A 24,466-nucleotide genomic window follows, 5' to 3' on the forward strand; every position below is an offset into this window, starting at 1 on the left:
TTTTAGTTACTGTTTAAGAGTAACAGAATCTAGCCCATTTTAAACGATATTTGCTAAGTGATATGATCACATGGGAAAAACTCTAGAGGCAGCCTGTGCGAAGGAGATCTGATTTATGGACATAATAATCTAAATTCAAAAATGAATAAGATAATTTCTGAACTCCAGTAATGACTAAAGCCAAAACACATTTAACTTTCATGGGTACTCTTCACAAAATTGTTACATTAGAATCTGTGTAAAATTGACATTATTTTTAGCTAAAAGGTGGTTACTAAAGGGCAATGACTTGACTATATCCTGTCTCTATGACTTTGTGCTTTTATGGGTGGAGGGGGTAGTATCTTTCTAAATATGAAGCTTAGGGCTTTGGCTATGCTGGCTGACCAATTAGTGCCAGGGGTCGATCTACCTGTCTCTACTCCTCTTCCATCCTGAAGCTGCCTTAAAAGCATACACAAGCATGCCTTGTTCTGGGGATCAAATTCAGGTCTTCATGCTTGCACAACAGAAACTTTACCAACTGAGTAATTTTCTAAGCCCAACTTGAAATATTTTAAAGCCAGCAAAGAAAGAAATAAAATCAATCATTTGAGGTGTGCTTTTCCTTTTTATCTTATACCTTTTAAACATAACACTTTAAATCACAAAAATCTAAACAAGATCAACAAATGATTAAAGAGATAGTGTGTAGAAGAGGAACATATAGCTATGCTAGAGAAATCTCATAAGGTTGCAGGGTTGCTACAAGTCCTCTAATGACTATAACTACAGCACACTATGAACTTTTCTAGTTGATTAGCTATACAAGTTGAAATCCTAGGTCACTTTAGTTTACCTAAAAATGCCATGTAGCCATATTTTCAACATATCATTGAAAACCAAAGAATAGAAAGTAGCCAGAAAAGGCCTTCCATGGGCATCACAACTATACACATTTTACAACATGTTCATATCTGTAGCCCCTACCAAATGCACTCAGAACTGTGGTGGTATTGTGTTCCTCAAAATATTGTACATCCTAATAAACTTATCTGGGGTCAGAGACAGAACAGCCACTAGATACAAAGGCTAGAACATGGTGGCACTCACACCTTTAATCCTAGCACTCCAGAGGTAGAGATCCCTCTGGATCTCTGTGAGTTCAAGGCCACATTGGAAATGGCCAGACATGGTGACTCATCATGCCTTTAATCCCAGAAAGCCAGCCTTTAATCCCAAGGAGTGGTGGTAAAAAGCAGAAAGGTATATAAGGCGTGAGGACCAGAAACTAGAAGCATTTGGCTGGTTAAGCTTTTAGGTTTTGAGCAGCACAGTTCAGCTGAGAGCCATTTGGATATGAGGACAAAAAGGCTTCCAGTCTGAGGAAACAGGACCAGCTGAGGAAATGGCGAGATTCCTGCTACACAGAACTCAAAAGGGACCTTAATTCTAGAATTAGTATGTACAGGTCCATTACTCAATACAATAGTTCAGAGGACTTTCGGTGCCTGCTATGTTGACAAACACTAAAGAGCATTAATGAATTGGATTGTAAGTCTTTACACACTATTTAAAATGTAGTTACATTTTAAAATAATAAATGTTTTGACAAAAATAAAAATCTAACACACTATAAGAATTCATAGTGAATCCAGGAATACTGTTCTTTTTGCCTGTGTATCCAGTTCATAATAAGTAAGTTTTCTTAAACAGAGACTTGCTATAACCTAGACTGCATTCTAACTCACTACGTAGTTCAGGTTGGCCTTGAACTTGAATCCTCCTTCCTTTTTCCCAGGTGCTAGAATTATAGATATACACCACCATACCTGGCATATATTTTAAACTTGGAAAAAGGGGTGTGTTTTATATACTAGGAAATGAATGTTTTAATTTTTCTTTTAAAATAATGCCTTTGCTTGGGAACTATGCTATAAAGTACTGAAATATTTTACATATCTTTTTAGAAACATGATGCAGCTTAATTAGCTGTCTAGTATGCACAAAGTCTTGGGTTTGATCCCTGGCACAGTATAAATAAGGCATGGTGGAATACACATGTAATTCTATAACTGAGGAAGTGGAGGCAGGAGGATCAGAAGTTCAAGATCATTCTTCTTGGCTTTTATAGTGATTTTGAGGCCAGCCTGGGCTATGCAAGACCCTAAAGGAAAGAGGGGAGAGGAAATAAGAAAAGAAAAATATAATTTTTAAAAATGATCCCCAGATCCAATAATGGAGAAAAATAACAAATTCAAACAACAACAGCCTCAGCACTGGTAGAAGTCCCTTAATGATTTTTTCACTGTGTATCTCTTTTATGTATATGGGCCTAGACAGACAGAAGAAACAGCTAGTTATCCTACAGAATGGCTTCTTTTGGTACCAACTACAGCTTTCTCTTAGTATGTTTTCTCAGATAGAAAAGGACCCTCTTCAAGGTACATGTTGCATATAAAAACTCAGATAAAGCCATATAGCCTCAAGGTTTTTTTTCAATAAATAGTGTTACAACATGACATAAGAACAAACAGCAGACTATAAGTGATGAGTGCATCAGACTAAATTGAATAGTATAAAATAATTTAATAGCATGGAAGGTATTGATGGCCATTTCCTTATGAAATATAGTGGGGAATGGTATAGCTAGCCACCAGAACTCTTCTTTGCAAGCAGACCTTTGGAATGAAAGCAATACCAAGGGCAAAACACTGTAGTATCAACACCCCTGGCACAAAAGATACCAGAAAAACTAAAGGTCAGGAGCTACAGGTAAGCAATTAACTGCAATTTAGAATAAAGACTGTTCTCTGACTTGAAAGTGGTGAGTACAAACAGGAAAAAGGCAGCAGTATAAAATGTTTAATAGTTTCAGACTGTATTTGTACTAGTTTCTTATTACTAGAGGTTGTCATTTCAGTAAATTTAAAACAGAATCTGTGATCTGGAACAAACTCTAAAAATGTCTCTTTGGGGCTTTGTGTCTCCTGGTTGATAGTTGTTTTTTGTTGTTGTTGTTGTTGTTTTGTTTTGTTTTTTGGTGAATCAGGAAGTAGAGATGACAGGAGTCACTGACTGAGATTTCCTGAGCCTGATATATGTCACAGGGTATCTCTTCTAGATAGTGACCCTCTAGACACAGTCTCATTCTAGGGGCCTTGATTTTCAGCATGATGTGGGTAGACTTTGGTGAATATAAGTACACCTTAATCACTCATTTGCTCTCTAAATATGAAACAATTAAGAATATTTTAAAAATGTGCTTTTTTCATTTTTAGTGGATACATTTCACTCTTTTCTTTAAAGACTTAAATAAGGAAATCACAATTTTCATGGGTTTAGTAAAATTTTAATATGATTTAAAATTTTAAACTTTAAATTGTATGGTAATAGTAAATATCATAGACTAAAAAGTATAATCTAATGTTCTGTGCAAACTCCTGATGTGGAGTTAATTTTCGTATTGGTCTCTCCAGTAATTAAGGAATTATATCCTTCTATCATAGTTCATTTCACTTATAAAGCTCATATTCTGAACATGGAATATTAAAAAATGCAACCTCTGGAGAGGGATATCTGACAAAAAGTAGTAGTAAACAAAAATAAAATAAAATATCAAGAGTGACAGAACTGTGGTTATCAGATGTTCCATCACTGCCTTATTTGTTAACTGGATCCACTTTAAGGTAAGGAATGGTTTACTCAGTATTGTCCTTATCTTTTCTTTCATTCTGGGAAGAAGGAACGCACTAAGAACTTACCTTGAAAGAGATTGGTATACTTTCAGTCTATATAGTGTCATTTAAAAATGACAAGATGTACTTTGAACATTTTTAAGTTGCTCCCTGCCTAAAATAAGAAATACAGCCTTTCCCCAATTTGACGGTTATACCATTTTTTAAAAAACTATTTTAATATTCTAAAAACCATTAAAGAATACATCTTTTTAGCATCTATGTAAACATCAGGAATTAAGTTCCTATAATGCAAATGAGATTTAGTAACACAAAAGGTAGAAAAGGATATGCAAACATTTAATGTATATGGCAAAGCAATACTATAAACCAGAGTGGGGGGGGGAATGAAGACTCATATGCAGCAGGAAATAACTGATCCAATAGTTCAATTTCAAAGACAAATTATAAACCATCTTAAGTATTATTTTTAAAATTAAATATTAAGCCAGGTGGTGGTGACATACACTTTTAATCCCAGCACTTGGAGGCAGAGGTGGGTGATATCTGAGTTTGAGGTCAGCCTGGCTACAAAGGTGAGTTCCAGGACAGCTGGAGCTGTTACACAGAGAAATCATGTCTTGAAAAACCATACGCAGACACACACACACACACACACACACACACACACACACACACACACACACACGCAAAACCAGAAAGATATTAGTTATCAAAAGTTACAATTAGCTGAGCTTGGTGTTTCCAGCACTCCAGAGGCACAGGCAGGTAAATGTCTATGGGTTTGAGGTCAGCCTGGTATACATATTAAGTTTTAAGCAAGCCACAAAAACACATTGAAAAACAAAAGTTACATTTACATTCAGAAATTCTGTTAATCAAAAGTACAGGAAATAAAGTCTCAAACTGTACACAATGCTACTGGAGAGTTGGCACATGGCTGGTTCAAACCAAGATGTGCTGTAAGTACACAGGAGACACTAAATTTCAAAGACTGAGAAACAAGACAGTGGAATCTCCTATTGAAATACTATGATGACTATGGTAAATATATACTGTTAAAGTTAAGATGAATTACTTCTTATTTTTCTAATGTGCCTACTACAAAATTTAAAAGTATACATTTTGCTAATATTGATAGCTCTAGTCTAAAGGTTGCACAGTCTGACAGCTATAATTTTTGTCATTTGGGAAGAAATACTCCAATTTTACACAGGGAAATATTTAAAGCTTTCTTCAAGATTTTTCTTCCCTTTGATATTTTCCTATGGCTAAAAATAAACAAAAAGACGAGTTGATATGAAAGAGGGAGATATAATATGAAAAACAGCATGCATAACCATGTTTATGGTTGTACCAATGCCGTTAATAATAAATATATAAATATACATTTGTATTTATAAATGTAGATATTTATATGTAATTGCTTGCATATGTATAGAATGCTTCTAGAAAGATAAAAGAGTTGGGTGGTAGTAGAAAGGACTACTTTCTACATAAAGAAATAAAACTGGAAAATTGCCAAATAGCTTTTCTTTTGGGGGAACTTTTTCGAGACAGGGTTTCACTGTGTAGTTTTGGTGCCTGTCCTGGATCCTGCTCTGTAGACCAGGCTAGCCTCAAACTCACAGAGATCCGCCTGGCTCTCCTTCCCGAGTGCTAGGATTAAAGATGTGCACCACCGCTGCCCAGCTGCTAAATAGCTTTTAATTAATCATCTATAGTAAGCTATATCTGAAATACATTATATTATATATCAGGATAACTTCATGTATAGCTAACAAAAATAAACTATCTTGAGATATTGTACACAATTAATACCCATATTATTCAACACAGTATCTACTGTGTGACTCAGGACACTTGTGCGATCCTGAGTTTCTGGTACTTCAGGTATTCCAGGTACGTGTGCAATCCTGAGATTCAAAGATCAGAGTTTCAGACCCACAAGGAGCAAACAAGAGAAAGCAGTCCGATGTGGGCACAAATGACAAAGTTGCTGGTTCGTTCCAGTGGATGATACCAGAAAAGACTTCATAGTGTTAACTCCTATGTGTATGATGGTAAAACTGATGCATATGATACATATAGTTTACACCCTTTGCAAGAAAATAAAAGGATTGAAATCTTAGAATTTAAAAATATTTTTTATTTATTGTGTATGTGTGTGGTATTCTTATATGTGTGTGGGTACACTTGCCAATACATGTGTATGTACAGAAGTTAATGTTCCTCAAGGGAAGAGAGTTGGATACAGGCTCTCTCATTGAATCTGGAGCTCTCCATTTTTGCTAGGCTGACTGGCAGCCAGTCCTCAGGATCCACTATCTCTGCCCTTCCCCACAGCACTGAGGATACAGAAGTGTACTACCATGCCTGCTTCTTACGTGTGCTCTGGGGAATCCCAGGTCAGGCCCTCATTCTTATACTGCAAGCACGTTGCCTATGGAACCATTTCCCCAGCCTGAAAGTTTGAAAACATTCTTGTGAAGCAAATTGTTAAAAACATCAGGCTAAATTTGAGGATATTTGATATTCATTAGATATGAAAAATATAGAAATACCTAGAGAAACAAACTACTGTATTTTTCCAGTATTCTATTAGTTGTCTGCCATTAGAGTGAGAAACAGAATCTATGTGTCAGACAATAATCTTACTTAATATTGCACAGGAACGTACAATTCAAGATTATTCTATGCTAAAAGATTTCCCATAGAAGCAAAATTTCCAAAGAAATACTTAAAAAAGGAGACACTGAAAGTATTATACTCTCCTACAATGAAATTTCTCATCATTAACCCTCAAAGTGTAAAAACATATCATGCACACCATTTGTGACTCACTACAATTTGAAAACTGAATTGATTTTTAATTGTGTACTATATTGGGACAAGATAGAAAGAAATAGCTTTTCAAAGCATGGCTGGTAATTTTGTAGAGATAAATCTGAAGCCTTGAGAATGCTAGGCAAGTGTTCCATTATCTGCTATGAGTGAATTAGTATTTTGAATTAACCTTTGTGTTGGCAAATACAAAAACATAGACATGCAATGCCTAAGCCATCATCTACAGGAAGAACTCTGTGCAAACTAAAAAAAACCACAACTTTAAAAGGTTAAAAGTTTGAGCTGAGGGTATAGTTCAATGGTAGAGAATACATTTAACATGCACTAGGCCCAGAGTTCTCTCATCCAAAAAGAAGATGAAGAGAGACCACAAATTTAAACAGAATTACTATTTCCACTATGTCAAGGAAATGCAGGACAGTGATAGAAGAGGAAAACACATAAATAGAAAGGTCTCTATAAAAAAAATAAATGTGTGAAGAACAAACTACTAAGACTGTTAGTTGAGGAAACAGAGTTAAGTAATGTTCACCAAGGTCTTTTCGCATACAAAATAAGAAGGATGAAGGGGCAGAGGCAATAAAAACAGGCTGTATGCACAAAGGACTCACTAAATTTCACTTTGTAACCAAACTTGCTTCTTTACTCAGGTGTTACACACATTCAACCTATTCATCACTCAGATGACATCCTGATTGCTTTATATAATGAGTACATGGTCCTATTTTTAAAACTGTTAGCTGTGGTACTGGAGAGATGGCTCAGTGGTTAAGAGCACTGGTTGCTTTTCTAGAAGACCCAGTTCGATTCCCAACACCCACAAGATGGTTCACAACTGTCTGCCCTAGTGAAGTCAAAGACTTCTTTTGGCCTCTCCATCATGCACATGGAACACAGTTATATATGCAGGCAGAACACTTACACATATAAAATAAAACTACAGGTTAAAAACAAAAATAAAAATAAGCCTGTTATCAGAACCTAAGGCATATAGTCTGTTTACATCCATCAAGACCTCTGTTTTCTAATCCCTTCCAGTCTTTTCCATCATTTCAACTCCTGACCAAGTTCTAACCAAATGCTCATGGCTTTGTACAATCGATCCCCTCTCTGTTCTCATTGATCTGCACTTCTGCCTACTCACTGCCTGTTTTCTCATTGCCCACACCTGCACTCCTATACTGCCCACATCTGCATCTCTACTTCCCTTCTTACTACTGCATACCTAGTCTCTCCTTATTAAAGTCTAGGCAATATATACATACATACATACATACATACATACATACATACATAGTGTCTCTTGTGAGAAAATATCACTAATATTTCTAATTTTCTTTTTTATTATAAGAATATCTATTAACTTAATCATTATTTGTTTGCCTGCCTATCTCCCTATTTTGATTTTAATGAAAAACAACTGTGATGACTGCTTTAAATACTACTATATATCAAAAGCCAAGAAAAGTACCTGACACATACCAGATAATTTTGTTACATTTTGAAGAATGAGTGAACAAATAGATTAATAAAAGAAACATGGTTTTGGTACAAGGTTAATAACATAAGGTTTGTAACATAACAGAAAAATGGGCTAGTTGTTTGAACATAGTGAAATGTAAAAGACAATTTTTACTGTAAAAATGTGCATATGTTGACTACAGAGCTAAAGCAGTGGCTGCATGTCTAAGGATAATGTGTTTTGGTGAGCTGATTTTCAAATCAGCAAAGTACAAAATATTACAGAACAAAAATCAGTTTTGAGAACAACACTGTTCTCTCACATTAGCCCATAAATGCTGTCAAAGAAGCAAGAGAAAGACAAGACAGAGAGAGGGAGGGACACAGCAATGATGACACTCAAAATAATGTAAAAAAGCAAAGCAGCTAAGGAAAAAATTCTGTGGAAAACAGCATAAACACAAAACTGCTTAGGTTATTAATTCAAGAACAGAGTAGAAAATTGCTTTTAACGTTTGGAATTTGTTATTCATCTTGTAAAAGTACTGCAAAATCAGGTACTTAATACAAAAATGGTATCTATTACTTGTGAAATGTGTTAATTCCTTATATATACTGGTGGGCTGGTTTTATTTAATGATTAAATGGTAAGATAGTTGCTATTATCACTAGTTAGGCCTAACTACTAGCTAGGGCATCAATATGGAATAACTGGTAATTTATGGAGATCTACATCTGCTGTCTGATTATAAACTTCTTTCACCACAGAATCCATTTTGATTCAATCTCATCAAAATTGAGAATCACTTCTCAACTTAGCTGGTAACAGAGCATTGGGTGGGGCACATGTGAGTATGTGCCAGGAGATTCATAATATCAAGAACAAGAAGTTAAGGGGCTGGAATGAAGGGATCAGCAGTTAGTACTAGTTGCTGCTCTTGCAAGAGGATCTGGGTCTGGTTCTCAGCAATCATATGGCATCTCACAATAGTCTGTAACTAGATTCTATTCCAGGGGATCTGACACCCTATTCTGGCTTCTTGGGCACTGCATACGTATGGTGCACTTACATATATGCATGTACAACATCTATACACATAAATTAATATAAATATCTTAGAAATTAACAGAAAGTCAACTGCCACTATGAGAAACTATGAGATTTTGGAGACTGACTCAGTAATGGCTGAACTAAAGTCACAGGCAGGGCCAGAATTCTTTCCCAAAACTTGGGGGTGGAGGGGGAATTCCTCCCAAAAGGATCAGACCCAAAACTCAAGTCCAAGTGGATCAAAGACATCAACATAAAATCAGATACACTTAACCCAAGAGAAGAGAAAGTGGGGGATAGCCTTGAACACATTGGCACAGGAGACAACTTCCTGAACAAAACACCAGTCATGCAGACTCTAAGATAAGCAAGTAATAAATGGGACCTCATGAAACTGAAAAGCTTCTGTAAGGCAAAGGACAACATCAAAAGGACAAAATGGCAGCCTACAGGATGGGAAAATATCTTCACCAACCCCACATCTGACAGAGGGGTGATTTCCAAAATATATAAAGAACTCAAGAAACTAGACATCAGCAAAGCAAATAATCTAATTTTAAAAATGGAGGTATAGAACTAAACAGAGAATTCTCAACAGAGGAATCTCAAACAGTCAAGAAGCACTTAAAGAAATGTTCAACATCCTTAGCCATCAGAGAAATGCAAATCAAAACAACTCTGAGATTCCATCTTACCTGTCAGAATGGCTAAGATCAAAAGCATAGGTGACAGCTCATGCTGGTGAGGATGTGGAATAAGGGGAATACTCTTCCATTGCAAGTGAGAGTGCAAATTTGTACAGCCACTTTGGAAATCTATATGGCTGTTTCTCAGAAAATTGGGAATCAACCTATCTCCAGACCCAGCTGTACCACTCCTGGGCATATACCCAAAGGATGCTCTACCATACTATCAGGACACCTCTTCAATTATGCTGATAGTAGCATTATTCATAGTAGCCAGAAACTGGAAACAACCTAGATGTCCACCAACTGAGGAATAAATAAAGTGTTGTACATTTACACAATGGAGTATTACTCAGCTGTTAAAAACATTGACACCATGAAATTTGCCAGAAAATGGATGGAGCTAGAAATATCATTCCAAGTGAGGTTACCCAGACTCAGAAAGACACACATGGTATGTACTCACTTATAGGTAATATTAGCCGTAAAGTAAAGGATGGACATGCTACAATCCAAAGATCCAAAGAAGATAAGTAACAAGAAGGGCTCAAGAGGGACACATGAATCTCACTGTGAAGGGAAAATAGAATAGACATCACAGGTGAATGGGGGTGTATCTGGATGGAGGAGGTAGGCATGGGAACAGAAGGGATTAGGTAGGGGGAGGATGGAGGGAGAGTGTCCTGGGAAAGACAACTGGAATGGGGGAATCTCTGAGATGAGCTAGAAAACTAGGGCAATGGAAACTCCCACGAATTTATGAGGATGATCCTATCTAAGACTCCTAGCAATGGGAGACATAGAGCCAATGACTGGTCCAGCTTGAGACTACCCCTGACACTGCCTGGAGGGCCAGGACCAAGAAGTTGGACAGTTCAGAGAACTAGGATAGAACCAAACATGACTGGCAAAAAAAAAAAAAAAGTCAATGAAATGATTCCTAGTGATATTCTGCTATACTCATAAACTGCTGCCTAGCCTAATTGTCAGCCGAGAGGCTTCACCCAGCAACTGATGGAAACAGATGCAGAGATCCACAGCCAAACATTAGATGGACCTCAGAGAATCCTGTGAGAAACAGGGTAGAAGGATTGTGGGAGCCAAAGGGGCCAAGGAGAGCACAAGAAAACCCACAGAACCAACTAACTTGGGCTCATAGGGGATCACAGAGACAGAACTGCTAGCCAGAGAACTTGCATGGCCTAGGTCACTAGGCCTTCTGCATATATATTACAAATGTGTAGCTTGTTCTTCCTGTGGGACTCCTACCAGTGGGAGCTGTCTCTGACTCTGTTATCAGCTTTTGGGACCCTTTCCCTTACTGAGTTGCCTTTTCCAGAATTAATAGGAGAGGCGGTGCCTAGTCTTACTGCGACTTGATATGCCATGGCTAGCTGATATACATGGGAGGCCTGCCCTTTCCTGAAGAGGAAGGGATTGGGGGGTTGGGGGAGAGGAGAGGTTGGGGAAAGGGAAACTGTGATGGGGCTGGAAAAAATTAATTAATAATAAAAAAGAAGGTGGGATTGTATGCTGACCATCTCATAAAAATGAACTTATTAAGTATGTTTTTTATGTGTTTATTATAGAAGGCAAAAACATTTCATGTTCTCTATCTTAAATTTTTAAGTGAGCTCTATCTCTCAATTTCTCAACCTAAGGATAAAAAAGTATTAATTTCACTTTTATTTATATAATTACATCAAGAATCCTCAACAGAAAAATAAACATCTTTATTTGTTTATTAAAATAAAATATGTTATACATGTATTTTACAAAATGATTATCAAAAAATTCTAAAATAGGGAACTTCCCCTTAAAAATGATTAATATATATTGTTATCTGTCAGAAATTTTTATAATAGTCAATAATTTATACTAAAGCCATAAATAAAACTAAATAAATATGACTCAAACAATATTTCATATTAATAAAATTAATACATATTGTCAATAAAGTAGATATTTCTAGAAACTATGCTTGGTGTGTATGATTAATCAATTTCTATAGTAATTTCATTACTAGAACCTTTTAGAAAATAGTCATCTGATAAGAATTTATTAAAGCTTAAACTGGTTGATTTTGGGGATAGGTAGATGGCTGATCTACCATAGGACCAGGTTTTGATTCCCTGTATCCACCTGGCAGCTCACAATTATCTGTAACTCTAGTAACAGGGAAGATGAACCCCTCTTCTAGCTTCAAGGCCTATATTAGGTATGCATGTAGACATATATGTAGGTGGAACACTCATATACATAAATAAGAAATTATTAATAAATATACAAGTAAATTGGTTGGTTTCATGATATGTAATAGAAATTATTCCTCAGGCTATAACAATTTACTTTCTTTCCTCTACCATTATTTTAACTACAAATAAATGGCTAGAAATACAAAGTTGATCAATAAGCTAAGTTTTCATGAAAGCAACTTTTAGATCTATTGATAATTCTGAATTCCATAGTATTTATAGCTTTCATCTTGTATATAGTACTCATATCTAAATATTTTTTCTGGTTTCTCAAAACTAAAGAATTTAAGACAATGTGGTACTTTCACCCATGTATGCTAAGTATCTTAAGGCTGAAGGTATTATAGAGTATGTAAAGAATTAGAAATATTTAGAATGTGTGGAAAGTTTCATAGGCCAGATAGGATAATAATACAACTTTTCTAAAGCAACACCAAAACAGAACAAAAACCATAAAGATATTCAACCTTTAACCTATCATCTTACTTCTAAGCCCAAGACCAAAAGGATGAGAAGTTGAAAACATGAAGCTATGCCAAGCAGGATCCTATATACACAAAATAATGGATAAGAGTGGAAAGAATAATTGATGTGATGATAGAATATGAAATAAAAAGGAATAGCGAGATGGCTTAGTAGTTAAAAGTTCATACTGTTCTTTTAGAGTACCTAAGCTCTGTTCCCAGCATCCTTGTTGGGAGGCTCACAACCATCAGAAACTCCAGCTCCAGGGGATCCAATGCCCTCTTCTGACCTCCAAGGGCACCTACACCCTTGTGCATACATATAGATACACATAATTTTAAAATAATAAAAATAAATTTTGACAGAAACAATAATTACTCATGGATATCTCATTTGTTTCCCCTTCCCAAGGCAATCCATGCATCCCTCTTAGGGTCCTCCTTGTTTCCTAGCTTCTCTAGAGCTGTGAGTTGTAGTCTGATTATCCTTTGCTTTACATCTAGTATCTACTTATGAGTGAGTACATACCATGTTTGTCTTTCTGAATCTGGGTTACCTCACTCAGGATGAAATTTTTCTAGTTCCATCTATTTGCCTGCAAATTTCATTATGCCATTGTTTTTACTGCTGAGTAGTACTCCATTGTATAAATGTACCACATTTTCTTTATCCATTCTTTGGTTGAGGGGCATCTAGGTTGTTTTCAGGTTCTGGCTATTTTGAATAATGCTGCCATGAACAAAACTGAGCAAGTGTCCTTGTGGTATGATTGGGCATCTCTTGGGTATATGCCCAAGAGTGATATCATTGGCTCCTGAGGTACATTGATTCCCAATTTTCTGAGAAGTCACCATACTGATTTCCAAAGTGGTTGTATGCTGTGGGATGATCTGTATGTCCTGTGGGAGCCCTTCTTGGGTTCTTTGTGGCGTTACCCAGCAGGTCCGTATAGAGGATGATTAGGACCATGGGCCTGAGTGCAGGTGTTTGAGATGGTCTGCACTTGGCTGTGCTGGGGGATGGTCTGTATGTCAAGTTGTTCTGATTGATCAATAAATAAAACCTGATCGGCTGTGGCTAGGCAGGAAGGATAGGCGGGACTAACAGAGAGGAGAAATAAAAGGACAGGAAGGCAGAAGGGACTGGCTGCAGCCGCCGCCATGACCAGCAGCATGTGAAGACGCCGATAAGCCACCAGCCACGTGGCGAGGTATAGATTTGTAGAAATGCGTTACTTTAAGATATAAGAATAGTTAACAAGAAGCCTGCCACGGCCATACAGTTTGTAAGCAATATAAGTCTCTGTGTTTACTTGGTTGGGTCTGAGCGGCTGTGGGACTGGCGGGTGACAGAGATTTGTCCTGACTGTGGGCAAGGCAGAAAAACTCAAGCTACAGTTGTACAAGTTTGCACTCCCACCAACAGTGGAGGAGTGTTCCCCAAGGTCCAGGATTCTAGTCCAAGAGAGGGAAGGGGGATTATATGAGCAAGGGGAGTCAAGAGCATGATGGGAAAATCTACAGAGACAACTGAACCAAGCTTGTAGGAACTAATGAACTTTAGATCAACAGCTGTGGAACCTGCATGGGACCGGACTAGCCCTCTGTATACAGGAGACTGCTGTGTAGCTTGGTCTGTTTGAAGGACCCCTGGCAGTGGGGTCAGGATCTATCCCTGGTGTATGAGCTGGCTTTCTGGAGCCCATTACATATGGTGGAACGCCTTGCTCACCCTTGCAAGGGGGAGGGGCTTGGTCCTGCCTCAACTGAATGTACCAGGATTTGCTGACTCCTCATGGGAGGTCTTACCCTTTTGGAGGAGGGGAGGAGGGATGGGCCAGGGTGGGGGAGGCTGAGGGGAAGTGGGAAGAGGGGTGAGAGGGGCAATCTGTGGTTGGTATGTAAAATTAATTTAAAAAATTTATTAAAAAGATACAATAATTAAGGCCGGGCGGTGGTGGTGCACGCCTTTAATCCCAGCACTCGGGAGGCAGAGGCAGGCGGATCTTTGTGAGTTCGAGGCCAGCCTGGGCTACCAAGTGAGTTCCAGGAAAGGCGCAAAGCTACACAGAGAAACCCTGTCTCGAAAAACCAAAAAAAAAAAAAAAAAAAAAAAAGATACAATAATTAATCTTAAAAGTAAAACTAAGTAGCAACATGAAAAAGTTTATGACATGATATTAATAGTGTCTACAATGTAATGATAATGATGTAAATACATATTCATGGACATAAGGACCAAATAGTCATATGAAAATAGTTACTGCTAATATTCATTAATTTTTAATCTTATTAATATGTTACTTTATATTTAAATACAAATGAATTACTTATTAATTATACCAGCTATTTTCTAAGAAGGCAGTACTACTAAATCCATTTGAAAAGTTAGAAAGATTTTTAATGAGTTTTACCTACATTAGGTACCCTGATAAGTCATCACCACTGTGGTGGCTCACAAAATATTTTAGGTGCTTTCTTTTTTTTTTCTTCAGGTACTTTCTTAACTAGTATAAAACAATAGGAAGTAGGTTATGAAAGCAAAAAGGCTCAGCAGATTAATTACTTCTATGTATGTATCTATACATGTGAATATGTGTATTTTGTGCATAGATGTATATAAGTGTATATGTATATATGTGTGTATAGACGTGCATGTGTGCATAGGTGTATATATGTGTGTAAAATATGCCTGAGTGCATGAATTCTAGCTATTACGCCATTTAAATCATTAGTATTACAGATTCTCTCAAAAATTCTTAGAACAGTAAACATGTGCTGTATATTATAAGATCACATTTTAAGAAATTTTTGTATTGTTTATTAATTTTATTTTCGTGTATGTTTTGCCTGCATATATGTACGTGAACCATGTGTATGCTTGGTGTCCATGGAGGTCAGAAGATGGTGTCTAATCCCCTGGATCTAGAGTTACAGATGGTTATAAACCACCAACTGTGTGGGTACTGGAAAACAAACCCAGGTTCGTGCAAGACCAACATGAGCTCTTAACCACTAAGGCATCTCTTCTAGACCACATATTCTGATCCCAATCACTATGCTAATAGCATAAATCAGAGAAGAATATAGAGATTCAAAGGCTGGGGTTCCCAAAAAGTAATTAAGATGAATTTGAAATTTAAATTTTTTAAAAAAATTGGCAAATGTGGCACTCTCAGAGGCTAGGTGGAAGAAAGAAGATACAGGAAAAAGTACAGAGAGCTGGGTACAATCAATAGGGAGTGGTAGGGACTATGGCAAAGTATAGAGTCTACCCCATCTAACAGCACAGCTGGCAGTTGTGAATACAGACCCAGCCTAGAGCTGCTACATATCCCAAAATCTTTCAAAAGGCCGAAACCACAGACATTCGTGTGAAATTCCTGGTCTTGTAACTGCTAGCAAATATTTTAGCTCATTTTAATTTTATATTTCCTGCAACAGACAGGCAACGGCTGTCCTTGTAGTTATTTTGTTTCATGGACTTGTTTTCTACCTCTGATCTGTGCAGGGACTTCACAAGGGATACTCTATATTTACAAGGGATAGTCCATATGAGGCATAAACCACACTTTTATTTAGACCTTTATGTAGGGGAAAAAAAGAAAAGGTACAAAACAATAAAGCTAAAGTAAACTGTGGAGCACTTGAAAGTATCAAGTGTCACTATGAGAACAAACCTGAATGTTCCCAAGGAGCAGAGCTGTCAGAGATATGGACATTCTGAGTCACTACAAAAAGAAATTATCCTTAAAACTGTGTTATAAATATGGCGCCCTTTGCTGAAATTACACTGACATTGTTCAGAGAAAACAAAAACTAACCAAGACGGGACAGCTATAAACTACAGAACTGTAGACGGGATGCACACATGTCCTGTGTTGTACCTGCTGCTCACTTCGCTTTGCCTATCCTATTCTTCCAACCCTCCTTCTCTTTCCTAGGCTAATGGAAAGAAATTACTGGAGAATGCCTGGTATCTGGCTGTGGAAAGAGAAAACAGGATGCTGACTGTAAATGAGCTTTCACTTCAGTGATGGAGTCCCATGTCGTCACAGTTCAACTTGCAAGGTGGGCTGAGTAAGAGGAAAGCTGTCTACTTAGCTGTCAATTGCATCACATGCACCCAAGGAAAAAGTGTTTACCTGGTGGAGCCACGGTTAACCTTTTTTCCTTGCTGAGCCGATGCCCTTGGATGAGTTCACTCATGGAAGGGGAACCCTTCAGAAGAAATGATTCTGTGGAGGTGGGATCAGGGGGAACTCTTAATAAATTCTGTAGGTAGGAAGCCCCTGAAGTCCTGGGACGGCTCTGATCACAAAGGGAAGGTGAAAATTGTCTTGCAGGAGATCCAAGAAAAATACATATAGGAAACAAAAAAGTTTTACTTTAATTACCTTTCAATACCTCACCAGTGACAACATCATTCATATTGGCATTTAATTATCTTTTAAATATGAAAGTCAAGATTGTTTTGTAATTCTTTAGTTTCCATACCAGGATACAACCCTTTTTGAAATCTACTCTGAATACTGGAATAGAAATTAATTATAGTTAGACAGTTTGAACTACAAATAGAAAATATATGTATTATTTTTGATTCTTAAACAAAAGCTCCTCAAACAAAAAAACCTTTAACTATATTAACTGAAAACAGGGCAAGTAACTCAACAACCAGAATTTGGTAAAAAGTTACAAAATCAAGTCACTAAAATCCTTATAAGTGGTTTCTCGCCGGGCGGTGGTGGCGCATGCCTTTAATCCCAGCACTCGGGAGGCAGAGCCAGGCGGATCTCTGTGAGTTCGAGGCCAGCCTGGGCTACCAAGTGAGCTCCAGGAAAGGCACAAAGCTACACAGAGAAACCCTGTCTCGAAAAACCAAAAAAAAAAAAAAAAAAAAAAAGTGGTTTCTCAGCAATATTAACATGACTAATAAAAAAGTCACAAAAACTTCCTTTTAAGAAAAGGATTATACATATTCTATTCCATTTTTATCAAATATAGCAATGACCTTTCAATTAGTCATCAGTTTTAGTCTTATGGACAAGTGTTTCTCTTAGAGAACAAATTCATATCTTTGCCCCATGACAGAAAAAATGACAAACATCATAATTTCCAGAGACATGGCATTTAAAATTATAGCTCATGTTCACAGAGCTTCACTTTTTTATCTACCCGTTTTTAGATTGGAGGGTAGGGAGAGACATTTATGTACACAAACAGCAGCAAAAACATTAACAGACACTTGAAAATCATGTTATGGTTAATCAATATGTGTGGATGGGGTGGCAGAAAAACCAGCATTAGCAAGACTGATTAGCAGTTTTCACGTTTTTCTTTTCCTTCCCTTTCTCCATCCTACTCAACAAAAGCACATAATTTTTTGCAGTCAACTAAAACCTGTCCACTGTACCACACTATGACAATAGCTGCATGCATACCTTTTCCTCTGAGTGCCACTGCTGACCCGAATGGTGGGTGTCTGTGGGCCCTGACTATGCAGGAGGTAAGTGTCTATGGTAGGTACAGCTGCTGGCGCCTCCCCACTTACTTTAGGGCTGCCGATCTTGCTCTTTCCAAGTTTGCCTTTGCTGCGTCGGGACTGCTCATGGTCAAACTCTAAGTCCTCTAGCCGCTGTGTCAGGGCGAGCTTTTGTTGGATAGCCATTCGCAATAAAGTGTTTAGAGTCTTCTTCTCATCTTCTGCAGCTGCTAACTGTCTCTGCATCTCATCCAACTGTGTGACGTATTCATCACATCTGGAACCCAAGCAAAAAAGGGTGAGGAAGCAATCCTGGTGAAGATAAACTGTAACTTAATTAGAAAGATATTCCTCTTATCCTTAGCCCAGATATTGATGTCTACTCTAGTATCAAAACCTTTATTATTTAATACTGTTAGAATGGCTATATACCAACATTATATTATATTATTATATTTAATAATATAATTTAAGCTTCATCAGCGGCATATACATACAAGGGAAACAGTAATCTATAGGGCTTGGTACTAGTGATTTCAGGCATCCACTGGGGGTCTTAAGATATATTCCCCCATAGATAAAGAGAACTAGTATAATAAATTTGACTGAAATTTAGAGCATTGATCTTCCTAGCAATAGAATGAAGATACTCTATAATAATATGCTGCAGGATATTTGTTTACACTGTGTGAAGATGTGTCTATGTCTGCCTCATCTACCAGCACCTAATTGGTTTAATAAAGAGCTGAATGGTCAATAGCTACAGGAGAGAATAGGCAGCACTTCCAGGCAGAGAGAGGAGCTCAGGGTTAGAATCTGATGCAGCAGCAGATGCCAGCAAGACATGGAGGGAGCTGGACATACAGAATGGAGGAAAGGTAAAAAAGTCACGTGGCATAATGTAGATTATTAGAAGCAGGTTAATTTAAGCTTTAAGAGCTATTTGGGAACAAACCTAAGCTAAAGGCCAATCTTTCATAATTAATAATAAGTCTCCATGTCATTATTTTGGGGCTGGGGGTCCAAAGAAAGACTAGCTATAATAGTCAATAGACAATAGGAAACAGTAGACCATGTTCAGTAATTGGTGGTTCAGCCTCACAATGGAATCCATAAGGGGACATTCTAAATAAGCAGCATAAACCTCAGTGATAGCTATTATGGAAGCTGCTTTGTGGTGATTATACAATTTCACATGCTCTTCTCCACTACTTTAGGTATATTACAATTGCTGTCTCTATTGTATAACACTGTATCCTTTGCAAAAAGTTTGTAATGTTATATTCACAGTAGACAAAAGAATAATAGTATTAATAAAAAGAACATTTCTTCCTTTATCTGTATTTACAGACTACTTTAGATTACAGCAGACACTGCTTTCAATATGGCAGATTTTCCCAAATTAAAAAAATCCAAGTTTCAATGAGTTTTTAGCCAAATAAAGTCATGAGTTGTCAAAAAAAAAAAAAGATTTTTAAAAGTTTGATTCAGGTACAGCAGGCTATTGGAAACATCTTCATCCCACTTCATATTTATACTGAAGCACAAAGACAAGGTCTGTGCTATTTCCCCACTGAAGTCAAAACCTGATTCCCCCCCACATACATTTGGAAAAAGTAGGGTGAGAAGAAAACTCACATGGATTTTTGCTGAGTTTAAGATAATTAGTAACAATTATTCTTCATGTATTAGCAGATAGCTAATGAGCTCAGAGAATTATTCAAAATATATTGTACAAACTAAAATTAGCACAGTTTGATATACTACACAGAAAAACAAACAAACAAACCAGGAACTATGGTTAAAATATATTAAGTCCAGGGGGTAACCTTTAAACCTTTAAAGTCAAGACTATGGGGCTACATAGATCATGAGAAAAATCACAGCTTATTGGAAAAAAAATGAAATGAATTACAGGACCTTGGATTAATTCTTTTTGGTATCTTGAAATTACTACACCTGAAAGAAACAAATGTCTGTGAAAATGGACTGCAAGGAGGTAATAATTAAAATATGAGCCAAATTGAGCATTTAAATACCCTTTAAATTTTTAAAATTTCTTTCTCAAAGAGGAAATATATCTTCTCTTAATTCTGAAGGTAATCCTGATAAGGTGACCTTGTCTCCCTTTCCATTCTTCATCCTGCCCCCATAGTTATCAGAAATACACACATTCTAAATGCCACTGAATTTTGTGAGAAATCCAGAAGCCAGTTCCTGCCAGATTCCTTGCAGCCATGTAGTCTAAGGTTTCTCTTTACCATCTCCATGAGATTCAGTCACATGTAACGTTGAGCTCTAGAAACACATTTCTAATCTTAGATTTGTCAGAGTAGTATCTCATCATTTTCTTCATTAAAACCAAATACAATCATTCATGAATATTGACAGTGTTCTTCCCATGAGAAACACTCAATTTTAGGGAGAAAAAGTTACCTTGTTGCAAACATTGCTCTTAGAGATGAGAAGGTTGCAGCATCTTCTTTCAAAGCCTTCAGTTCGTTCCTTAGTTTTGTCATCGTTTCAGTCACCATTGCCTTCTCATTTTCATATTTGTTCTTCAGATTAGCTAGAGCCACTTCTGCTGTCTGAGGCATAAAATCACAGTGCTTACCAACTCACACCAGGAAAACCTGTCCACACATTTCTTTATGCCAAACCTATTCTTTGCTCTTGAAAATGGAAATAGAAATAGATTAGGTTGGACTTTTGCAAAAGCACATGTATATGTATTATGTATGTATTGAACAGAGATGTATCTTTTACTCTCTTTTCTGCTAAACAGTATTATTTTCCAGTCTATACATCAGGACACCCACACCCAGGTAAAACTCAACAATGGAAAACAAATCAGTCATGTTGAAACATCCTACTTATTCTAGAGGGATATGACCTATATTTAAGAAAATTCCCTAATGCTTCAGTTCTGACACAAGTAAACTAACAATTAACTATACATATAAAGTTCATATATGTGGTCAGTGATATAGCTAGGCTTTAGGATTTGGAGGTGTTCTCTCTCTTTCTTCCTCTCTCTCTCCCTCCCCCACTCTCTCTCACTCATAGTTCCAAACTATTTCATTTGTTGGTAAAGTCTGCTTCTGTTTACTCATATCCCCACAGCTGTGTTGTCCTTCATCTTTGATGCCATTATTTGATCATTTGGTTACTAAGTCTTATTTATTTAAGCCTGAAATAAAAGACAAGACACCAAGTTTCCATCCTGTGACAGCCCTAGAAATTGAGTCTTAGAGTTGAATCTCCATCTCTAAAGTTGGGTCTAGCTATTGCCTGCCAGACCTCTTTCATCATGTCTGTGCCAACCTCCCAATCTCCCTGGTTGGCATAAGCTACTAGGCAAGCCTGTCCCATGATCCTCCATGGGCTGTTTCTATATTTCCTGGCCACCAAGCTTCTGCTTATCACTGCCTGGATCTTGGATTTATCTGCAGCTGGATCTCTGTACTTTACCTTCCTCACCATCTGTACTGCCTAGCTATGCACAATTGCTCTTCTATCCTATTCACTTCAAACTGTAGTTTTATTTTATTTTTATCTATCTATCTATCTATCTACCTATTTTATGAGAGAGAGAAAGAGAGAGAGACAGAGACAGAGACAGAGACAGAGAGAAGAGAGAGAGAGAGAGGATGAGTATCATGGCCCATCTGTGGCAGATAGAACAACTGTGGGATTTGGTCCTTTTTCTTCCACCATATGGGTTCTGAGGATTGAACTCAGGTCATTAGGCTTGGCAGCAAGCACCCTTATTACTAAGCCACCTCACTGATCCCTTACACACTTTAGAACTAAGACTACATTCTGATTTGGCATTGGGATGTACTTTGTTTTATTGCTCTACTGGCCAGGAATTTGAACACTTATCTTGGCACTACAGATTCAACAAAATTAAGGGAATAAATTGGTTAAGAAAGCTTTTACTAGTATGCTTTCATCAGCAAAAGTGTATTACCTGCTTATTGGCTTTCAACACCGCCCTCAGTGTGGCAATCTGCTCCCGTTTGGTACTCAGCAAGGACTTCAGCTTGAGAATCTCTTCCATTAAGGCTTCTTTGTCCTTATCAATCATGGGAGCCAACTCTCGGGCTGCTGCTCTTTGACGAGACAGCTGTAAGGATCTGTCCACTGCTTTCTGCAGATGCTTGATTTGGTCCCGGATTATGGCATTGAGGTTGTAGATATTCATTGGCTCTTTGCGGATATCACTTGTATCCAAAACTGGAGATGATGGTGGGGCAGTAATAACAGGAGAGATTGTGGGAGTCTTAGTTGGACTCGGCTCTTTAATAGTCTCTGTGTTTTCTTTTGAAACTGGTTCAGATGACGTCCTTGATTCTACTGGGGATGACATACCCCTCCTGGATAATCTTGGAGACAAAAGCCCCCTGGGATCTTCAGGCCCCTTGAGGCTGCCACTGCGGGTAACTCTGCTTTGTCTGTAGTAGTCCAACATGACCCTGTTGGGAGTTTCATTATTACATAGACACACATGGTGGTAAAGCTGTGCTAGTTCCTCACTAAAGGTCACCAATTCATCCTGGGCTGTATTGAGGGTGTTGTGATTTTCATTGGCTATGCCAGTCATCTTTTGCAACTCCTTCTCCATGTGAGCCATCTTCTCACCACTCTCCTTAGATGTCTTCTCAAGGTTTGTCACTTGCTCATCATACATTTGGATCTTACTCTCATATTTTGTCTTTTCTTCTGTATAATTTTCTACAGATTTATTATATTTCTCCTTTAAGGCCTTAATTTCTGCTTTCAAATCAATGACCTCAGTGACAGCCACTCTATATTTGCACTCAAGGATCTCTAAGCCATTGATGTCCACCTCATAGTCATGGGCCTCCTCCAATGAGTTCCGGCCCCTCTGACAATCTAGCTCAGCCTTGAGTTCCTTGCTGTTCTGCAGGCCCCTCATGGCATTGACATGCTCTGTGAGCCGGTGCACTCGCTCATGCTGCTCGGTCAGTGCCCCCTTGGTGTGTTCTAGCTGGGTTTGTGACTCCTGGAGGTTGGCCAGAAGAATGGCTTTTTCTCGCTCCACCTGCAATGGCAGAAGACAATGTCTGAATAACTCCAGTGCAAAGCCAATAATGAACTCAATGCAGGTGGGCAGACATGTATACATTTAAAATGCCCATATCAGAGCGAACACTCACATTATGTCAAATTAAATTCAAATATTTTCTTATTTTAGATTCTGGTAAGTTTAACCTAAAAATACCTAATTTATAACATGGGATTTGATGTAAGCCAAGCTATGGTGGTATTTTATTTGTACTGAAATGTGATTTTAATTGTATGTTAATAAATAAAGTTGCCCCGGGGTCAGAGCTATTAGAGCCATAGCAAGAGCGTGGCGGTGGTGGCACATGCCTTTAATCCCAGCACTTGGTAGGCAGAGCTAGGTAGATCTCTGTGTGTTCAAGGATACAGCCAGCATTGGAAACACACGCCTTTAATCTCAATACCAACCATAGAAGACCTGGAAGTCTCTACAGACAGGCAGTGACGAGGCAGTCATGTGTTTGGGTTTACAACCAATGAGAAGGCAGAACAGAAAGAGTATATAAAGACAAACAGACAGGAAGTAGACCTCTTTCGGAGAGGTCTCTTGGCTAAAGAGGTTAGCTGCAGCAGGTGGGTAAGGCTCTTAGCTCTGATCTCTTGGCTTTCTTCTTTGCATTGGTTCTGTTTCTTATTTAATAAGACTGTTGGTTACATCTACATTTGGCACCCAACGTGACAAGAATCCATTAAAAACCGCTTGACTTGGCCTGGCGACAGGTCCAGTTTCCCACCTGGGCGGCCAGCTCCCTAGCCCGGGCCTAGGTCGGCTTGGCCTCAGGCCAGACTGACCGTAGCCCCAAGTAATTAGCTTAAAGCCAGTGCTACAAACAACTCAGGCCTGCCCTGATGAACAGGGCCCCTGTCTGTAAAGCCAACGCACATGGTCGAAGCTTAAGGAAGCCAGAGCCAAGCCTTGACTCAGCTCAAGAGGGAACACATGGCTGGATTTAAGCTTTATCCAGAACTACTTGTGGCTACACTTTCTTGCGTTCTCTCTCTCTCTCTCTCTCTCTCTCTCTCTCTCTCTCTCTCTCTCTCTCTCTCTCCTCCCTCTCTCCCTCTCCCTCTCCCTCTCCCTCTCCCTCTCCCTCTCCCTCTCCCTCTCCCTCTCCCTCTCCCTCTCTCTGGACTCACACCTCTGACACTAGGTGGCTGTTTTGAAATTCCCTCAGATTTCTACTGTTCTATGCAGACTTAGTAAGTCACTTAACATATCAGATATTTTAAAGGAAACTATTTAAAAGAGAAATTTTTTCTACATTTAAAAAATGGGTTTTATGTGTACATTGGAAGAAAATTGGGCTTTGTTTGAAATTTTAGGCAGTCTGACAATGGAACAACTATATGAGAAGATTAATGTTGATCGAATTATGCAGTTTATTACCTATGCTTATCCTCATTTTACTATTTAAAAGGATAGTCAATTTAAGTGCCAGGATAATAGTTTTA

At 38.0% G+C, this 24,466-nt stretch overlaps 1 protein-coding gene across 7 annotated transcripts in view; it reads right to left on the reverse strand.

Annotated features, from left to right (window-relative positions):
• Bicd1 (BICD cargo adaptor 1) overlaps positions 1-24,466 on the reverse strand; it is a 188,755-nt gene that overhangs the window by 20,905 nt on the left and 143,384 nt on the right. For 4 of the 7 annotated variants that reach the window (XM_028892395.2, XM_028892399.2, XM_028892397.2 and 1 more), the window contains exons 5-7: positions 21,897-22,991; positions 20,360-20,511; positions 17,993-18,200 (exon numbers count right to left, since the gene is read on the reverse strand). In XM_028892395.2, the coding sequence (XP_028748228.1) occupies positions 17,993-18,200; positions 20,360-20,511; positions 21,897-22,991 (1,455 nt within the window). Of the gene's footprint in view, positions 1-16,584; positions 16,781-17,882; positions 18,201-20,359; positions 20,512-21,896; positions 22,992-24,466 lie in introns of those variants that run through there. The other 3 variants (XM_037203957.1, XM_028892392.2, XM_028892398.2) reach the window with 2 other exon arrangements.

Source organism: Peromyscus leucopus, chromosome 3 (genome assembly GCF_004664715.2).
Source record: "Peromyscus leucopus breed LL Stock chromosome 3, UCI_PerLeu_2.1, whole genome shotgun sequence".
NCBI lineage: Eukaryota > Metazoa > Chordata > Mammalia > Rodentia > Cricetidae > Peromyscus > Peromyscus leucopus.